The 20,337-nt window shown below is 39.1% G+C and overlaps 1 protein-coding gene across 3 annotated transcripts in view; it reads left to right on the top strand.

Moving 5' to 3' along the window:
* sky (GTPase-activating protein skywalker) overlaps nucleotides 1–20,337 on the top strand; it is a 233,792-nt gene that overhangs the window by 165,886 nt on the left and 47,569 nt on the right. For all 3 annotated transcript variants that reach the window (XM_090413407.1, XM_090413410.1, XM_090413408.1), the window contains one exon: nucleotides 19,911–20,003. In XM_090413407.1, the coding sequence (XP_090269533.1) occupies nucleotides 19,911–20,003 (93 nt within the window). The remainder of the gene's footprint in view (nucleotides 1–19,910; nucleotides 20,004–20,337) is intronic.

The following is a 20,337-nucleotide window of genomic DNA, read 5'->3' on the forward strand; positions in this document are numbered from 1 at the left end:
TCCATTTAGATCTTGGTCTCCCTTTGGTTTTTTATTCATCCTGGAATCAAACACCTATTTTTCTAAAACTTTCTTTCTCTGTTCCATTTAAGTAACTATGCAACCGTAGATTAGCTCTTCTCACAAATTTCTGAATGCTAACACCAAGTTAAGCTCCTTCTTAATATTTTCATTTGTCATATTGATGCTATCTATTCTTCCCCTCTAAGTTTTCTTGGACTTCTCATACCTATGGCCTCTGTTTTTTATCAACTGTTTTTTTTCTTTCCAACTCAACTCTCAGATCCATAAGTTAGAACATTTTCTTCTGTAGAGTAACTGATAACCTTTATTTAGATATATATACCACATTCTATGCTTTAATAAATTAGCTGACTTAAGTATACAACAATCTAAATAAAAAGTTAGAAAGAGATTGATATAATGAAATGTATTCATTCTCCACCCCCTCCATTTGCAGTAATGTCATGCAGTTTTTAATCTGTGATGGAGTATTAAAAATATTATCATTGTAATTAAATTCATTTGTCTTCATTTCCACAAAGAATATATCATGTTGGAGGCTTAATGGATTTTTTACAACACTCAAAAAGAATTAAAATAGAATTTAATACTTCCTATATTTCGTCCTAGTCACTAGGACATCTACGGAGATTACAAAAACAATTAATGTAACATGCACACACAAATCTTACAATACTAAGTCCAACCACGTGGGTGATAGGACTTTAGTGTCACCCACGTGGTTGGGCTTAGTATTGTGGAACGCCCTCTAAGGGCGGTAGTAGGTGGCCTGGAATGTAAGTTGGGATGTCTGGTGATGAGTGTTTCCCAAATCTTCGGAAGCATAATGCAACCGTATTTGTTAAGATTTGGTTGGTTTCTGAGAGCTGCTGCTGCTTCTAAGAAAAGTCTCTCTTTCTTGAATTTGCTGTGGTGGAGCATGGTGGTTTTCTTCCACGATACTCTGTGGGTGGTGTCCAAAACATGGTCAGCCAAGCCTGAATGGCCATAGTTGTGCTTACAGATGTAAGACTTGTGTTCCTCCAGGCGGATGGATGCTGATCTGCCTGTCTGTCCAAAGTACGCCAGCTTACAAGAACAGGGTACTTTGTAAACTCCAGGCAGAGAGAGAGGAGGGAGCTGATCTTTCGTAGAACGGATAAGGGTAGCAAGTTTGCGGTAGGGCTTATATGCTGTGTGTAGGTTGTACTTTTTTAGTATCTTAGCTATTTTTTCAGATGTGCCACGGATGTAGAGTATAGCGATAGCATTTTTAAAATCTTGTTGAGGAGAAGGACGGGGAATGGGGGAGGAACTGATTATTTTTTTGATACTGTGTTCACTGTAGCCATTGGAGAGGAAAGTGTTGTGTATGTGGTTAAGCTCAGTAGTAAGGGCGGTTCCACTGGAACAAAGATTGTGGGCTCTCTTGGTAAGAGTTTTGATGATGCCATATTGTTGTGAGGGGTGGTGGTGGTGGGAGAGTTTGTGAATGTATCTGCCTGTGTGTGGGGGTTTTCTGTATACAGTGAAGGCAAGTGTATCATTAGGCAGGCGTTTGACTAAGGTGTCTAGGAAGGGTAAACAATTGTTCTTTTCCTTTTCCATAGTAAACTGGATTCTTGGATGTAGGCTATTGAGATGACTGAGGAAGGAGTCTAACATGTCTGGTCCATGAGGCCAAATAGAGAACACGTCATCTACATATCTTAGCCAAGATTTTTGTGGATTTTTGGTAAACCGTATATTCGGGGGGGAGCAGAAAGGTTTAAGTTTTTTCGTGACGTCAGGGGGCCGGGAGGTTACTTTTTTAAGTAAGATTTTTAATTTCTTAACTTGTGTTTTTGTTGGGTCATGTTCTAGCGGGATCGCGGTAGCGCGATCGCGGAAGATAATGTTCATTTTACGATTGTATTCACTGGTATTAAGAACAACTGTGGCATTACCCTTTTCCGCTCTGGTGATGACGATACTTTTTTCTTTGCATAGTTTCAGGAGAGCCATGCGTTGGGTAAACGATAAGTTGCTTTTTGGAGGCGAAGAATGAGCGAGGATATTGGCTACATCAAGTCTGATGTTGTTGGCTATCTCCGATGGTAAGCGACTGATCCCCTGTTCGATGTTAACCATTACATTGAGCACCGGCACTTCCTTCGGAGCGACGGCAAAATTACGGCCGAGGCAAAGGGCGCTGATGGCATCGTCGTTGAGCCTTTTGAAAGAAAGGTTTACTACTGTCTGGAGCGGTTGAATTTGTGGTTGTGGTTTCTCTTTAACCAGGTTGCTATATTTCTTGACGTGTTTATTTTTTATTTTTTGAAATTCGCTGTGTGCAGAAGTTTCCAAAATGCCAGAGAGAATCGACCAAAGTTCAGGGTTACGAATGGTGGAGAGCTCTGAATGTAAGGAGCCAATGGCGGCGTTCATCACTGAGAAGGTGGCACGAGTAGAGGCGATTTGCTCACGTAGTAATGCCAGTCTGACACGGTTATATATACGGAGTGCTTTTTTGGAATGGAAATTGATCTTCATTTTAACGCAGTTCGGTATCACTCTTGTATCCCGGCATCTTTTTAAAATTGTGTTGGGCAACTTATCGTTTGCCCAATGCATGGCTCTCCTGAAACTACGCAAAGAAAAAAGTATCGTCATCACCAGAGCGGATAAGGGTAATGCCACAGTCTTTCTTAATACCAGTGAATACAATCGTAAAATGAACATTATCCTCCGCGATCGCGCTACCTACATCCCGCTAGAACACGACCCCACAAAAACATAAGTTAAGAAATTAAAAATCTTACTTAAAAAAGTAACCTCCTGGCCCCCTGACGTCATGAAAAAACTTAAACCTTTCTGCTCCCGTCCCCCCCGAATATACGGTTTACCAAAAATCCACAAACCCAATTCCCCACTCAGGCCTATAGTAGATGCCACCAATGCACCTTGCTACAGACTGTCTAAACAGCTGGCCAACTCTCTGACCCCCCCCCCCCTCACTGGAAGGTCCACTTCCTATATAAAAAACTCAACCCACTTTAAAGCCCTCACAGAAAATTTAACCTTGAATAATGCAGACATATTGGTAAGTTTTGATATCTCCTCTTTGTTTACCAATATTCCCCTAACTGACACCTTATCTCTCCTAGAAAACGTTTTTCCCCTCTGACATCTTAGATCTCTTTTCCTTTGCCATTAACTCTGGGTATTTCTCTTGGAAGAACAAAATCTACAAGCAGATACAGGGAACCGCCATGGGTTCTCCCCTCTCATCCCCCCCTTGCCAATTTCTATATGGAAGATTTCGAAAAACGAGCCATAGACTCAGCCCCACTCAAACCTTCTATCTGGCTATGATAGATGGTTTGAGTGTAGATGATGTGTTCTCTATTTGGCCTCATGGCCCAGACACGTTAGACTCCTTCCTCAGTCATCTCAATAGCCTACATCCAAGAATCCAATTTACTATGGAAAAGGAAAAGAACAATTGTTTGCCCTTCCTAGACACCTTATTCACACGCCTGCCTAATGATACACTTGCCTTCACTGTATACAGAAAACCCACACACACACAGGCAGATACATTCACAAACTCTCCCACCACCACCACCACCCCTCACAACAATATGGCATCATCAAAACTCTTACCAAGAGAGCCCACAATCTTTGTTCCAGTGGAACCGCCCTTACTACTGAGCTTAACCACATACACAACACTTTCCTCTCCAATGGCTACAGTGAACACAGTATCAAAAAAATAATCAGTTCCTCCCCCATTCCCCGTCCTTCTCGTCAACAAGATTTTAAAAATGCCATCACCATACCCTACATCCGGGGCACATCTGAAAAAATAGCTAAGATACTAAAAAAGTACAACCTACACACAGCATATAAGCCCTACCACAAACTTGCTACCCTTATCCGTTCTACGAAAGATCAGCTTCCTCCTCTCTCTCTGCCTGGAGTTTACAAAGTACCCTGTTCTTGTAAGCTGGCGTACTTTGGACAGACAGGCAGATCAGCATCCATCCGCCTGGAGGAACACAAGTCTTACATCTGTAAGCACAACTATGGCTATTCAGGCTTGGCTGACCATGTTTTGGACACCACCCACAGAGTATCGTGGAAGAAAACCACCATGCTCCACCACAGCAAATTCAAGAAAGAGAGACTTTTCTTAGAAGCAGCAGCAGCTCTCAGAAACCAACCAAATTTTAACAAATATGGTTGCATTAAGCTTCCAAAGATTTGGGAAACACTCATCACCAGAGGTCCCACCTTACATTCCAGGCCACCTACTACCGCCCTTAGAGGGCGCTCCACCTAGATAGGACTTTAGTGTCACCCAAGTGGTTGGGCTTAGTATTGTAAGATTTGTGTGTGCATGTTACATTAATTGTTTTTGTAATTCCCATAGATGTCCTAGTGACTAGGACGAAATATAGGAAGTATGAAATTCTATTTTAATTCTTTTTGAGTGTTGTAAAAAATCCATTAAGCCTCCAACATGATGTCTTAACAGCACATAAACCTCTACACATGAACACAAAGAATATAAAAAGTATATTAAGAAATCATTATGTAACTCATAGAGCAACAACCTCTGCAAGCCTAAATTCTGAACTCCACACCATTCTTCGATGGACTTGAATAACTTTGTCAATTTCATTGCCTACAAAACACAGGTTTGCCTTATTTCCGACAAAAAGGAATATATTTCCCAGTCTTACCTCTGACAGCACCCAGATCTTTAGACAAAATGATAGCTCTTCCCTTAGGATTAACTTGACATCAAGACTCTTCGCATAAACACATTACAACCATTGCCTCCTCAGCATCCAAAAAATTAGGATTCCTCTTTCATTCAAGGCATTACTTTACCCCTGAACAGCTATTAATCCTGTACAAATCACAAATCCACCCATCCATCAAGTACTGCATATCTGGGGAGGTGCCCCTAAGAGCCCAAAAAAGATGTGCGATGCAGTACGAAAGAGAGCAGCCAGACTGATTAATGATCGTCTCTTACCAACTCGCTCCAACCACTCTCACACAAGCATCTAGTATCTACTGCATGCATCTTCTATAAATATTTCCATGGTAAATATTCATCAGAACTCACCCAACATCCCTTCACTGTCAAACTCCATACTTATAGAACAAGTTTCTCCTCCTTTTCCTCCCTCATTCCTATTGCTGCTGTGTTGTGGAACAGCATTCCTTCCCATGTATTTCCCAAGGAATACAATGCACAGGCCTTCGAATCCAATGTGAACAAGTTCTTTGTTTCCCAATTTTCTTCCCATATATGGTACTAATGTACTATAAGTTGACCAACTAATCTCGTGTATGAGCTCAACATAAAAAAAGTAAACGTTAACCCTTGTTCTGTGTTGTCTTTTTACACTTACATATTCCAATGGTATCTATCTTACTGCATGAAAATGAGCCTACATACAATCCAGTTTTTCAAAGTATGGCAAATCCTTCAAGGTACCATTTAATTTCTTAAGTGCTCAAGTAATAAATGACCAGTATGGATTCTGCCACTGTCAGTTAACAGAAGATCTGCTTATTAGTGTCGCCTATCTCTGGACAAATTGATATCTTTCAAAGGCTTTCAAAATCTGGTACATGGGATCTATTAAGTATGCTCCCATCTATCCTGTGACTTCCAGTTTTCTGATTAGACACATGTGGTAATGCATGGTGCTGGCTGAGAGGTTTCTTATCTTCTTACTAAGCAACAAATGCTGAGATTCCACAAGGCTTTTTTCCCTCACCCATCCTTTTTCTTTTATGTATCAGTGACCTACTCCAGTTGACCACCATCACAATACACAGCTTTGCTGATGACAACACACTTGGAACAACCACCTCTCCTGCTCTAAATTCTGATCTCCAAATCATTCCTTGATAAGTTTCAGATAACCATATCCAAAATGCAGTCTTGCATTCGTTCTCAGAAAAAAATCACCACCCCTTACATTTGTCTGTAGACTTTGCAGACACCAGTACATTTCTCAGCCTCTAAAAAACTAGGTATCCTTTTCTACTTAAGACAACTTTTCCACTTTTCATCCATCCTGCTACTATCCTTAGAATATTGTTCATGTTTGGAGTGGTGCACCTAAAATCCTGTCTAAAAATTCTTGTGCTGGCCAGAGGAGAGTGATTCAAATAGATGGTCCCTTTCTTCTTACTGACTCACTGCTCTGTAAAACACTGGCATCTGTCATCCTCTTGCATGAGCCTATTGAAACACTCTGACTGCAAATGCACCAAATCTGCTTTACCTCTTCCTCTTTTATTCCATCTATCTCTGAATAGTCCTCCTCATAGGATGTTCCCTAACAACTAAAACTTCCAGCTTTTCAAGAAAAATGTCAGTAAGCTCCTTTCCAAACTACAATGGCACTAATGTGCTATAGGATCTTCACCCTCTCGTGTGCAGAATTGATAATAATAGTAATTATATGTATAAGTCCTGGATCTCCACTCTGCCCTTAAACCCTTAAATCATATTTTTTCATTTATACAGCTGGTCACTGTAGAACTTGGGTACTGTTATTAAGACACAATTTTCTAACATGTTACAAGTGTCATATTAGGTTTGTGTTTATTGATAAATCTTCTTATCAGTTTTTACTCATGTTTTCTACAGGTGAAGGAAGAGATATCTGATACTATGAGACCTCTTTCAGAATAAAGGAAATAGATACCATCTTTGTATGATTATCCTTTCTAAAATACATGCAGACTTGATCCATTATTGATCAGACCTTGAGACTGCAAAAAGCATTAAAGGTGTTGCTTTAGATGCCAAACATTTTTTGACTGACAGAAGCCCTTTTACTTGAGAATTGTTTTTATAGTGTCAATTATGATTGTAAGCTTCAGTTTATCTTTGTTTGTTCCTTTATTATTTACCTGATTTAGCTTGCTCGTTTATCTGTTTGTATTGTTCCTGAAGACACCAGTTTGTCTTTGGTGAAATACTGAAAATGATACTTTAAATGTTTTAATTGTTATATCTAATACATTATCACTATTAAAAAAATTAAAAAGCTGAATGCTAATTGAGCCTTCGTAACTTAATTAGAATAAACAAAGTCCTTTGGTTGGAAAACTTGGATTTGAATCTCATCTAGAATTCAGCTAACCCTCGTATAATGCAGTACTTATACAACACGGTTTCAATATAACGCGGTCTACAAGTTGTAGTAACCCTTGTTGAACGTGGTACTTATGCAACACTGTTTCAATATAAGATGGTCTACAAACTGTAGTAACCCTTTATCTTTTCATATATTTTTCAGCACGCAACTTAAAAATCAAATTTTATCTTCGTTAAATTTGCGTCTGCCCGTATCACACATGCAGTTATAAGTAGTGAGTTTATATTAGGGGAAATACCCTTTAGCACGTATGTATGTCAGTTGTTTACCGTATAAAGTATTTATTGTTGAAAATTGTCTTTGTTTTCTGCCAGGAAAGCGTATTAAAAATCATAAGTGTGTTAATCTCAAGCTGAGCACTTTATTTTTTGGTGAGTTACGTACAATATGTAATGATATTGTACGTATACAATATTTTTTTTATGTAAAAATATTGTTTTTATAGTAATGGCCACTTAGAATGCACTTTTGCGATATATGCGTTTGTTAATAGGGATAAACCCACCCACTGTAAACTGCCAAGGTAACAATTGAACAAGACTGAAGATGCATTCGGTTTCGATCATCACACGAGACTTAACCTTCGTGAAATTTTTCATAAGTGCTCCAATCTCTTCATTAGTGAATTAATTGATGGGGAAATAAATTTAAATGAGGACGAACTGGTACAATTAATAGATGACATCAAACCAGCTGGCAGGGAAAGTTCTGCTGAAAATTCTGATTGTGATGAATCCGTTAAAGAATTCAGTTTAAAGAAATTAGATTAGCAGAAGGATTGAACTTGGCAAGAAAGTTATTTTAGGAATAATGATCTCTCATTGGAGTGCTCCGGAAAATTTGCGAGACAATTGGATATTTGTTTAGCTCCGTATTATGAACTTAACAAAAAATTACAGCATAGTGGTAAGTAAGGTCTTATTACTTCTTGATAACTAAACCAGCCAAAGTATACAATGAGAATTATACAAATGATGCCCAAGAGATTTCAAATGATGACGACTTCCGCCACTCGTAAATAAAAAACATCTATGAAATGTTAGTTTTGAAGAGAGTGATGATGATTAAAATATACACTTTATTTTATTTTGCCTAAAACATTTATGTATTATATGCAATGAAGTTTACGTACAATTTATAATTTTATAGTATGTATTGGTTTCATAGTTTATATGTTTTCTTAACTTACATGAATTACCTGAATTAAATAAAAAAATATTTTTGTTGGATATGTCATTGTTTATATAATCTTTAAAAAAAAACAATTTCTGAACCTAACCCTACTTTTTCTATGTCATCTGAGTCTTGCATAATGCGATTTATATAACGCGCCATTTTTGTGGACCCTAACATCCTCGTTATACGAGGGTTACCTGTACAAAGAACTCAGGGCTTTTCAACTGAAGGTTAGTTAGCCAGTCTCATATGGAGGTGGCAAATTCCCTCCATTCAAAAACTTAGGTTTTTCATCCTGCAAACAGGCAAACCTGCCCTTGAGAACAGGTTTGCCTGTTTGGGGCAGTCTCATGCATCCATGAGACTTCCCCAGATTTGGGAAGCATACATTCTAAGATCATCAGCCCAATGGCCAAGACAACTCAATTTATCCCCCTAGGGGACACTTTTAGGACTCTAGGACCAACTTCGGTTACCTTTCTTCATTTGCTTAGCGTGAGTGCCTTCATGCACATATCATTGTTTTGTGATCTCTGAAGATTGCAATGTAACATTGCTGAAATATAGGTAGTTATTAAAATTTTTATAATTTATAATTTAGTTTACATTGTTATTTCCTAAAAAAATTAGAAGCATGTCTTACTAATATATAACTTATCTATGAGAATTAGGAAGAAGCTTAAATCTATACCATGGCATAAAACATTGCAGAATAAAGATGTTACTAGTGCAGGGGATATAGTTTAGGGTTTTCTAGAGGAAGCAGTATTAAATTGTATACCTAGGATACAGAGGATTAATTTGGTAGGAGTTGAATGTGTGAGTAACATCATTAAGCACAAGCTGCAGAAGAAGAAAATACTGTGGAGGGTATATAAAGAGAAAGGTGACCAGCAAACTCATGAACAGTGCAAGGCTCAGGCAAGAAAGGTGACCAACAGGGCAAGGAAGGCAAAATCAGATTATGAGAAGAATCTAGCCGAGCAGGCCAAAGAAAATCCCAAAGTTTTTTATCATTATGTGATAAGTAAGAGGGTGAATGACTATGGAATATTAATCTTAATGAGTGATTATGGTCACAAGGAGACAGAAGCAGATAAAATAGTTGAGTTATTGTGTTGACTATTTTGCAAGGGTATATCATCCTAATGAGGTTACTGCTTTAACCTATGTGACACACTAATGTGAGAACAGAGGTGCATGAATTGGAGGTTCTTAGGATATTGCAGAATCTCAATGTAAATACAGCTGTGGGATTAGATGGGATATCAGCTAGGGTTTTGCAAGAATATGCAAGGGAACTGGCAATGCCTTTGACTAGGCTGTTTAAGTCTCAGCTCTCGTATAGTTCTAAGGGAGTGGAAAGAAAGCAAAATAATTCCTTTGCATAAGGGAGGTTCTAAGACTGTAGTAGAAAATTATAGACCAGTCAGTATCTCAGGCATGGTAGTAAAAGTACTAAACAAAATTGGTAAAAAAGAGAATTCAAGAATGGGTAGATTTTGCAAAGACATTCAACAGAATACCACATAGAACTCTGTTATGCAAATTAGAACAAATGGGGATGGATATGACACTGGTTAAGTGGATAAGAGGGGGGGCTGCTGGACAGATATCAAAAAGTGGTATATGGAGGGGCAGAATTGAAGCAAAAACAGGTGACTAGTGGTGTGCTACAAGGTTCAGTCCCATGATCATTGCTTTTTAATTTGTACATAAATGATATAGGAAATGTCTGAGGTATGTTATATGTATTCCTTCGATTACATAAATGATTTGTGGATGTTTAGTGCGGATGGAAGAAGGGTGTGTGCGAAATGTGACCTGAACGAGGAATTGATGACAGAAAGTGCTAGTACCGATTGTGTCGCGAGTGCACGTTTGAAAGAGAAGGATGGTGAGAAAGACAGGCGAAAAAATGTTAAAAAATCAGGAAAAAAGAAAAAGAGCGATTTGACAACCGCAACGGATGTTAAAAGGGACAAAAGTGAGGCGGAAAGAAACGAAATTGAAAGAACGAATGAAAGTAGAAATGGCGTGATGCAGAAATTGCGAGTAAAAAAAATTGAAAGAATGAATGATGGCAAAAGTTGGATGCATGTTGGAACGAAAGTACTGAACCAAAGAAAGATGAATGACAGTAAAAGTGAGAAGAATGATAGCGAAAGTTGGACGCATGTTAGTCCGAAAGTACGGAAACAAAGAAAGATATGTGAGAGTGAAAGTGAGAAGAATGATAGTGAAAGTTGGACCGAAAGTACGGAAACAAAGAAGGATGAATGAGAGGGAAAGTGAGAAGAGGGGGTCGAGAGTTAGAAAGATTTAATGATAGAGAGAATGTGTCGCGAGGTTCAGAAGGTGAATTGGATTGGATGAAGCAAGAAATGAAATGGATGCGGAATGAAATTAAGAAAATTCAGGTCAAAACTATTAAAATAAATCATGATGGCATGAAAGAGTTAACGAAAGATGAGCGAGTGGCGTTGTATGACGACTCCATTATAAAAGGTGTGTTAGAGGATAAAATGCACAAGGTATGTTTTCCAGGCGGTAAAATGAGTAGAGTGATTGAGGCATTGAATATGAGGTGGGAATGAGCAAAAGAGTTAATTATATTAATTAGTACAAATGATTTGAGAGAGAACAAAGAGCATGTCAAAATGAATGTCAGGAGACTGCTTGGAAAGATAAAAGAGAATAGTGTGACAGGAAGGGTAGTCAGTGTGTTGCCTAGGTATGATTGTGGTGAAATGAGGCGGAGAGCAAGGATTATTATTACTATTATTACTATTATTACGGGCAACTCCAGGGAGTCATTGGACTCATCGAGGGAGGCCCCAAATCATATTCATCACAACTATTTGACATTCATACAGTATCTATCATACCTCGCCTTAAACTCATTCACTGTCACAGCATCCACCACAGACTCAGGGAGCACATTCCACTCATTCACTACTCTAAAAGTAAAGAACCCAGCTCTAACACCTTTACTAACCACACTTTTGCCCAGTTTCCATGGATGTCCCCTAGTCCTCCCACAACCAGCCTTGTTCTCAAAAATATCTTCTGAATTAATTTTATAGAAACCCTTCAGTAATTTGAATGTCTCAATCATATCTCCCCTCCTCCGCCTATCAACCAATTTTTGCAACCCACAAATCCTCAACCTGTTCTCATACGGTTCATTCCACAGACCTGCTATCATCTTGGTCACTCGCCTCTGGATCCTCTCCACCTCCTCCCCATCAAGAAGAAACCTAGGTGACCAAATCTGAGCACAGTAGTCTAGATGGGGTCTTATCAAGGCTCGATACAGAGGAACAATAACCTGCTTGTCTCTGCTTGTCATCGTATTCTTCAGCAACCAAGTGATTTGATGAGCTGTTTTGGTCACTTTTGCAATGTGTCCCCTAAATTTCAATTCCTTATCTACCAACACTCCTAAATCTCGTGCCTCATCAATTTCCTGGAGCACGGTTCCACCAATGCAGTAAACTGCCGCCAATCTTTTCACCCCAAAATGCATAACCTTACATTTTGCCACATTAAACTGACATCCATTCTCCTTAGCCCAGACCTCCAATCTATCCAAATCATCCTGCAAAATTTTGACGTCATCTGCATTCACTATTGCCCTACCCAACTTCGCATCATCCGCAAACAAATGAACTGTTCCTCTCAGATCATTTCCTATATCATTTATGAACAAATTAAACAGCAGTGGTCCAAGAACAGATCCTTGTGGCACACCACTAGTCACAGGCCGTCTTGTGGACTCTACTCCCGAGTAAACCACTCTCTGATATCTCTCCGTCAACCACCCTCCTATCCATCTCACCAACCCTATGTCCATTCCCATATGCTGCAATTTACTGATTAGAATTCCATGTGGAATCCTGTCAAAGGCCTTGGCAAGGTCCAGTAGAATCACCGTAAACCCATTACCCTTATCCAGTTCAGCCGTCACTGTGTTATAATACGTGAGCAAGTTACTGAGGCATGACCTACCCTTCACAAAACCATGCTGTCCCCGATACAGTATCCCATTTTCTTCTATCCAATCTTGTATTTTCCTCTTGACTATTTTCTCTAAGACCTTGACAATGATTCCTGATATGCTAATCGGTCGGTAATTTACTACAGCAGTCTTGGAACCACCTTTATGCAGTGGAACTATTTTCCCCTCTTTCCACCCGCTCGGGACTAACCCAGACCCGAGACTCAAATTAAACAAAATGGTCAAGGGTACTGACAATTCTTTAGCTGCATCTCGTACAACACGAGCTGGTATACCATCCAATCCCACAGATGTATTGACATTGAGGTTATGCAATAGACTACTCACCTCCACTTCATTAACCACAATTCCCGTATAATCTACTGGTTTATTTGTTTCTGCAATGTCACCACCTGGATGATATACTTTTGCAAAGTGCTCACTCAGTAACTCAACTATCTCAACTGATTCAGTTACCTCCCTACCATCGGCATTCTTTAAAATCAATCTGCCATGTACATTTTTCCTTTTACTTTCTACATATCTAAAAAACTGTTTAGGATTCTCTTTAGCCTGCATGGCCAATGTTCTTTCGTAATCCTTTTTTGCTTTTCTTACCACACTCGTCACCCTTCTGGCCTGTGCTTTATACCGTTCATGTGCCTGCCGGTCACCCTTCTCCTTAAATTCCCTCCATAGTTGTTTCTTTTTTTGCAACTCAAGCTTAATGATGTTATTCATCCATTTAACCCCTACTTGATTTATTATTCGGACTCTAGGTATACAGTCAGCCATTGCTTCATGCAAGCACTTCTTAACTACCTCCCATGCACTATCAACTTCTAGTCCTTGCAGTTGTACATGCCATGGCACTGAACCAATCAAACTCCCAAGCTTGTCATACTTTCCAGCCTGATAATTCCACATGTACCCTGTCTTAATTGAAAATTCTACACCTTTAGCCACCTCCCAAGTTAAGACCCTATGATCACTCTCACCGATTGGTGGCAATGTGGTCATATTTGTTACAGCCAAATCCTCAGATGTAATTACTAGGTCAAGCACTCTCTGACCCCTAGTATTTTCCATTACATGCTGTCGCAGATAGTTATCCCTTAATAACCGCATAAAATCCAGTTCCTTCCTCCCGTGTGTCCTCTCCTCACTCCAATCAATGCGACCATAGTTGAAATCTCCCATAATAATCACCCTCCTTCCACCCATTTCTTCTATTTGCTTGTGCATACTGTCACCACCATCTTTTCCATCACCTGGTCTATAGCAGCACCCAATTGTATATTTAGTTCTGCTAGCCACAATCTCACACCAAATGGCCTCAAATGTGCTCTTTTCTCTATCCTGCAATTCAACTTCTATTCTCCTTGGCTGTAGCTCATCAGCTATCATCAACAATACTCCTCCCCCCATTTTATTCTCTCTGTCATTCCTGAACACACTATACCCATCACATTCAATCCCACTAGTTATATCATCTACAGTCAGCCATGTTTCACTAATACCTATAACCTGTGGTCTGGAAGTGCCAACCATGGCCAAAAACTCTTCCTTCTTGTTCCTAATACTCCTAGTATTAGTGTACATGAATTTAAGACCCCCATTAGCCCCAACCCTACCTTGATGCCTTATATTAACTATCCCACTCAGATTTGTTGTCCTTATTTGCTCTGGCATATTATATTCATTCTTACATTCAACTGCCTCCATAAGGACTGTATCTCTACTCCCCCCCCTAACAAATCTAGTTTCCCTGAATTTGCACATCCACTACATTCAGCAATACTTTCTCAAGTCTTCTTACACCGTAACCATTCAAATGCAAGCCATTATGAATGATATTCTGGCTGAAATGTGTGAGGAGATGAGAGTACAGTTTGTTAATGTGTGGAATGAGTTTGAGGGACGAAGTGAGCTGTATGGGAGCGATGGACTGCATTTGAGTGGTTATGGTGTGAGTCGCTTGGAGAGACTGCTGCTAGAAAGTGGAGAAGTGAATAGAGAGAATGAATCAGATCGAGAGGGGAGTGATGTGGAAGAGCAGGAGAGTAAGATAGGAGAGATTGAAGAAGTGGAAATGAATGGGGAAATGAGTGGTATGAGTATAGAAAATGAGAGAATGGGTGTGCAAGAGGAGCAGGAAACGGGGAGGCTCAGGGTGGACAGGGATACACAGCATGAGAAAGGTGGATGCTCCAAGAGGAGGTGAGAGCATGTGTAGGCAGGAAAGTAATGGGATGATCAGGGATCAAAAGGAAACAGACGGAATTGGTTCAAAGGGTTCTAAAATGAAGAAGCAGAAAGGGAAATGGCCCCAGTCCAGCATGGAGAGATCACATTGAGTGAGTGGTATCAGTGGAACTAGCTGTAGATCCAGAAACGAGTTGTTGTGTTTGTATACCAATGCTAGAAGTATAAGAAACAAGGCGGATGAAATGGTTGCACTAATTGCGTCTGTGCACCCAGAGATTGTCGGAATAAGTGAGACATGGTTAGATGAGGATGACATCCTGACAGGAATAGAGATGGAAAGGTATGATATAAAAAGGGTGGGGAAGTGCTCTTGATGGTAGAGAAAGAGTTATGTCCATACAAGATAGAGATGCAAGAGGGAAATGGGGCCAGTGGTTTTGAGGCAGTATGGTGTGAGATAGAGGTGAATAGAATCAAATACTTGGTGGAATGTTGTTATAGACCTGGTAATGTGGATGGTGGTGATAGTGAAATGTATAGTCAAATAAGCCAAGCAAATAAGAAAAGGGTGATCATTATGGGTGATTTTAATTATGGCAATATAGACTGGAATGAAGAGATAGCAACTGGAAGTAAAGAAAATGAGTTTCTTGAGTTTTTGAGGGATAACTACCTCAGACAGTATGTAACAGAGGGCACACGAGGATTAAGGGTCTTGGATTTGGTCATCTCATCAGAGGATGTAATTATCAATGAGGTATCAAATCATCCACCAATTGGTGAAAGTGACCATGAGGTGATTACTTGGGTGGTTGCCAGCAGTGCAAGGACCCCTGTGGAACTACAAGGGGGGGGGGTGATTATGAAGAGCTCAGGAGACAGCTTGCAGGTGTAGCATGGAATGAGGAGTTAGCTGGAAAAGAGATCAATGCAGCTTGGGGGATTTTCAAAAAATATTTAGTAGATGCAATGTCTAAATGTATACCATGGGTGAGAAGGTTAAATAAGGTAGGTGTGAGATGGATGAATAAAGAGATTAAGCATGCAATACAGAGAAAAAGGGCATTGCAGAGGCAGCATAAGAGAAGTGGAAGTAATCAATTTCATGAGGTCTACAAAGACCAGGCAAGGAGGGTGACTTGGTTGGTGAGAGTAGCTAAAGAGAGGTATGAACAGCAGTTAGCTAATGAAGCCAAAAAGAATCCTAGGGAGTTCTTTCGATATGTAGCCAGCAAAAGAAAGAATGATTATGGAAGGATGACATTTTTGATTGGAGGAAATGGTATAAAGACAGCTGTTGCAGAATGTATGGTGGAGATACTTAATGAGCAGTTCATAAAGATCTTTCAATCTTGTGAATGTGACTTCATGGAGAGATTAAGAGCAGTTGATGAAGGGGAGGAGAGACTGATTGTAAGTGAGCAAGAGGTGTTTAGGGAGTTGAGTAAACTAGATGTAAATAAGGCTATGGGACTTGATAATATATCACCGCGTATTCTGAAGGAATGTGCCAGAGAGTTGACACCTGCTTTGACATATTTTTTTAATACGAGTCTTGCACTTGGTCAAGTCCCTAAAGAGTGGAAGGAGGGCAAGATTGTGCCACTTCATAAAGGAGGTGATCGAACTCAAGCATCAAACTATAGGCCTATCTCTGTGTCAGGTGTTGTGGTTAAGTTGTTAGAGAAGCTTGTGAGAACTAGGATCCAGAGTTGGGTTGACAACAATGGTATAATCTTTGATGGACAGCATGGATTTGCTAAAGGGAGGTCATGTTTTAGTAATCTACTTACTTATTACAATAAAGTGACTGCTTCCTTGGACAGAGGAGAAGGATACACAGTAATATACTTGGATTTCGCAAAAGCTTTTGATAGAGTACCTCATGATAAGTTGACAGTCAAACTAGAGCAGATGGGGTTGGATATTAGATTAGTGTATTGGATTGGAGACTGGCTATCTGATAGGTATCAACAAGTTGTGTATGGGGGTACAATATCCAGGAAAAGGAAAGTCACTAGTGGAGTGCCTCAGGGATCTGTTTTAGGGCCATTACTATTTAACTTGTATATTAATGATATTGGCGAAGATTTGGATGGAGATATTCAGTTATTTGCAGATGATGCAAAGTTGGGACGAACCATGAAGAGTAGTGAAGATGTTGTGGCCTTGCAAGAAGACTTGAATAAACTGAGTGATTGGGCAAGCAAATGGGGATGTGAGCTCAATGTTGCAAAATGTAAGGTTTTAAAATTTGGAAAACAAAGATGGGATGCAGAATTTATGCTTGGTGAGAATATATTGTTGGAAGTGGAGGAAATAAGAGATCTTGGGGTGATAGTGGATAAGGATCTAAAATTTAGGGGACATATCGCCAAAATTGTGAAGACAACACAAAGACTTCTGGGAATGATGCGGAGGACACTGACGTGTAGAAGTAGGGAGATTCTTGTTCCATTGTATAAGGCTTTGATTAGGCCACACATGGACTATTGTGCCCAGATTTGGTCACCTGGTTTTCAGAAGGATGAAGAGATGTTGGAAAGGGTCCAAAGGCGACTGACTAAGGTAGTTTCTGACCTCTGGAATGTCGAGTATGAGGAAAGATTGAAAAGATGTAATTTGCAGAGGCTAGTGGAGAGAAGGAAGAGGGGATATATGATAGAGACCTAGAAGTTGGTAAGGGGTTGTTATAGGATCAATGGTGGAGAAGTTCTACAGAGAATAGTGGGAGATCAGGGGAGAACCAGAGATCATCCCTGGAAACTGTATAAAGAGGGTGTGAGTAGGGGAGTGAGAGGCAGGTTTTTTTCGTGCAGAGTTGTGAGTGATTGGAATGCCTTGCCTGAGAGTGTGGTGTCTGCAAGGAGTTTGAATGTGTTTAAGACGCAGTATGATGAGATGTGTGTGAGATAAAAGGACCTCCTAGATGAGTCTTTGACTCCATGAGGTCTTGTTTAATAATAATAATAATAAATAACCTGAAAGGAAATATTCAGTTGTTTGCTGATGATGTGAAATTAGGTAGAGTAATAGTTACTCAAAGTGATGTGGAGAGTTGCATGACAATTTAAATAGGCTGTCAGCATGGGCAAAAGTTAATTGGTGACAGTGTAATGTCAAGAAATGTAAAGTTATTCATTTTGGGATAAATAGATTACAAGCTATGTATCACATTGATGGCACTGTACTCCAAGAAATAGATAAAGCTAGAGATTTAAGGGTGGTGGTGGTGGTGGTAGACAGAGAGTTAAAGTTTATAGAACATATTGCTAAGGTACCTTAGCAATATGTTTTCTTGCTGTATTGAGTATACAGCAAGAGAGTACATCAAGTCTTGTCCCCTGGGTTTCTTGGAGATGAGGAAGCTATGGAGAGGATTCAGAGGCGAGGGACTGATATGTTGAGTGGCCTGTGGAATGTTCCCAATGATTGGAGGTGTGTGTATTGCAGAAGTTGGTTGATAGGAGAAAGAGAGGGAATATGGTAGAAACATTTAAGTTGCTTAAAGGGTTTTATAGGATAGATACAGGGGAAATGTTTTGGCACTTGGCTAGAGGGACCAGAACAAGGGGTCATCCCTGGAAGTTGAATAAAGGTGTGGTTAGTCAGGGGTGTAAGGACTAGATTTTTTTGCTTGGAGAGTTGTGAATGAGTGTAATGGGTTGCCAGAGTCAGTTGTGCGAGTGCTTTTTCTGTTAATGGTTTAAGGAGAGGTATGATAGATTGTGTGGATAGATCGGGTCTTCCGCCATGAGTCTTCGGACTCCATGGAGGTGCCCATATAATAATAATCTGTTACATTATCACTCTCCTTAAAAAATTAAAAAGACGAATGTTAATTGTGATCTTCCATAGCTCATCAATTTAGACAAAGCTCTTTGGTTGGAAATGCTTGAAATTTTCATGAGCACATAAGCAAAGGAAAAAGAAAGAAAAAAACTATTTCAAATTTAATCAAAATCAGTTGAATGATGCAATCGACAGAGGTGTCTATAAAGGATGTCCTCCCTCCTTCAGTGTTCGTTCATTCATTTTAGGCTGATTAGGCTGAATTTCTCTGGGGGACCCAGAAACATAAAGAACTACATTCCAGATATGATTGAAATTGTTCAAATTGATGTGACCTATAGACGAGTAAAAGAATTATACTTTTATAGTTTTTTTTGAATTTTAGTATCCTGGTTTTTCAGTTGAATTTAATGCTTCAAACCAAATGATTATATGTTAACAATAGTATGAATGGTAAAAAAGAGGTACTGAATAGACAGAGAATGGTAACCTTGCACTAAGTGCAAGTTGTTGCATTTAGAATGCAGTGTATATAGAGCTAGTACTCATTGACAAGCAGGCATAAGAGGTTATTCCTGGCATAGGCCTTATTGTACCCTATTTGGACTACAGTTCTGGCTTGGTCATCTGATCTTCAAGTAAAAATCATTATTCCATATGATGATTTTCAGTTCCAGGCAGTTGTCCTTAAACAATAATATTATACTGAAACAGACCATTAATTCTGTCCTGCATGCCTTATTTTATTATTGTGTGCAGAAATTTGATATGAGGAAATATTTCTTCTTTGTTCTTAGATATTGGTGAGAAATTTTGCTGGTTTATAACTTGTGCATAAATGTACATTTTATTGCAGTTCAGATGATAGCATGCATAATGTTACAGCCATTCTGTATGAAATGTTTTGGTGATTTCTTTTTTTTTTTTCCCCTGTGGGAGAAAGGCAAAGATAGCCGTGCTCTTTCCCCATTCTGCAAATTTGAACTCTACAGTATTCCATGATGCTGTTCTCCCTGAAGAACAGCAGAAAACTGTCTTCAGACTGCCTGCCAGATCAAAGTTATTTTTTTAAGCTTTAGAAAGCTGCAAATTAGCAGGTTTCTCCTCCCAATAATTGAACATCCTTGAAGGACATCATTAGCAAATTAGCTCTGGATTCCAGAGCTAATTTGCTAATCCATGGTTTTTGACATTTTCTGAATCACAGTAAGTTAAGTGATATCATTAAACAGTATAATCACAAAACTGAAGTCTGGTTACTAATTCTTCCATCTGTAGTCACGTTGTTCTCTTGTAGTAGCTACTGCTGACCTTTAAAATGCATGAGATTGCAAAAAACAATTTAAGGTCAGATGCTAGGAGAGAAGAAAAATACTTAGGAAGATATACTTTTAATTAAAGTGGTAGCACTGGCTTCTTTTCTAGTGTCTCTTCATGGAAAACAAACCAAATGAATGACTTTGAGATTGACACATAGAGGCTATTACTTCACCTGTGCATTTGTGGCCTGCTTCATTAGTATTAATTAATTATTTTATATATTTTTATTTTTATAGAAAAGAATATCACCAGATACAAAAGGTAGAACCAAGTCTATGGGAATTGTACCCTTAGGAAAATTCAAATCTGATATCTTAGATGCAGAACAGGTATGTTTTATGTTTGTTTTTTCCCAGTGTTTTTCAATATTTGGTACATATTATTATATTATTTTATTGATGCTTCTTATGTTTGATGGTGCCAATATTGATCTCTGGAAATCTTCATCAATGGAAAAGAAATGGAATTAGCAGAAGAATTGGATAAGTACCAGATTGACATAATAGGTGTTACTGAAACAAAGAAGACAAAAACAGGTGAGATCTTTTGAAGCCATAAATACAAGATGTTATATTCAGGCAATAACAAATATGAGAATAATCTTCTGGAATGGCAGGCAATATCAAGTAGAGTGATGTTGGCTAATATCAGAATGGGGAACCG

This window comes from Typopeltis vanoorti, chromosome 24 (genome assembly GCF_054136105.1).
Source record: "Typopeltis vanoorti isolate ZY-2024b chromosome 24, IOZ_Tvanoo_1.0, whole genome shotgun sequence".
In the NCBI taxonomy this organism is placed as follows: domain Eukaryota; kingdom Metazoa; phylum Arthropoda; class Arachnida; order Uropygi; family Thelyphonidae; genus Typopeltis; species Typopeltis vanoorti.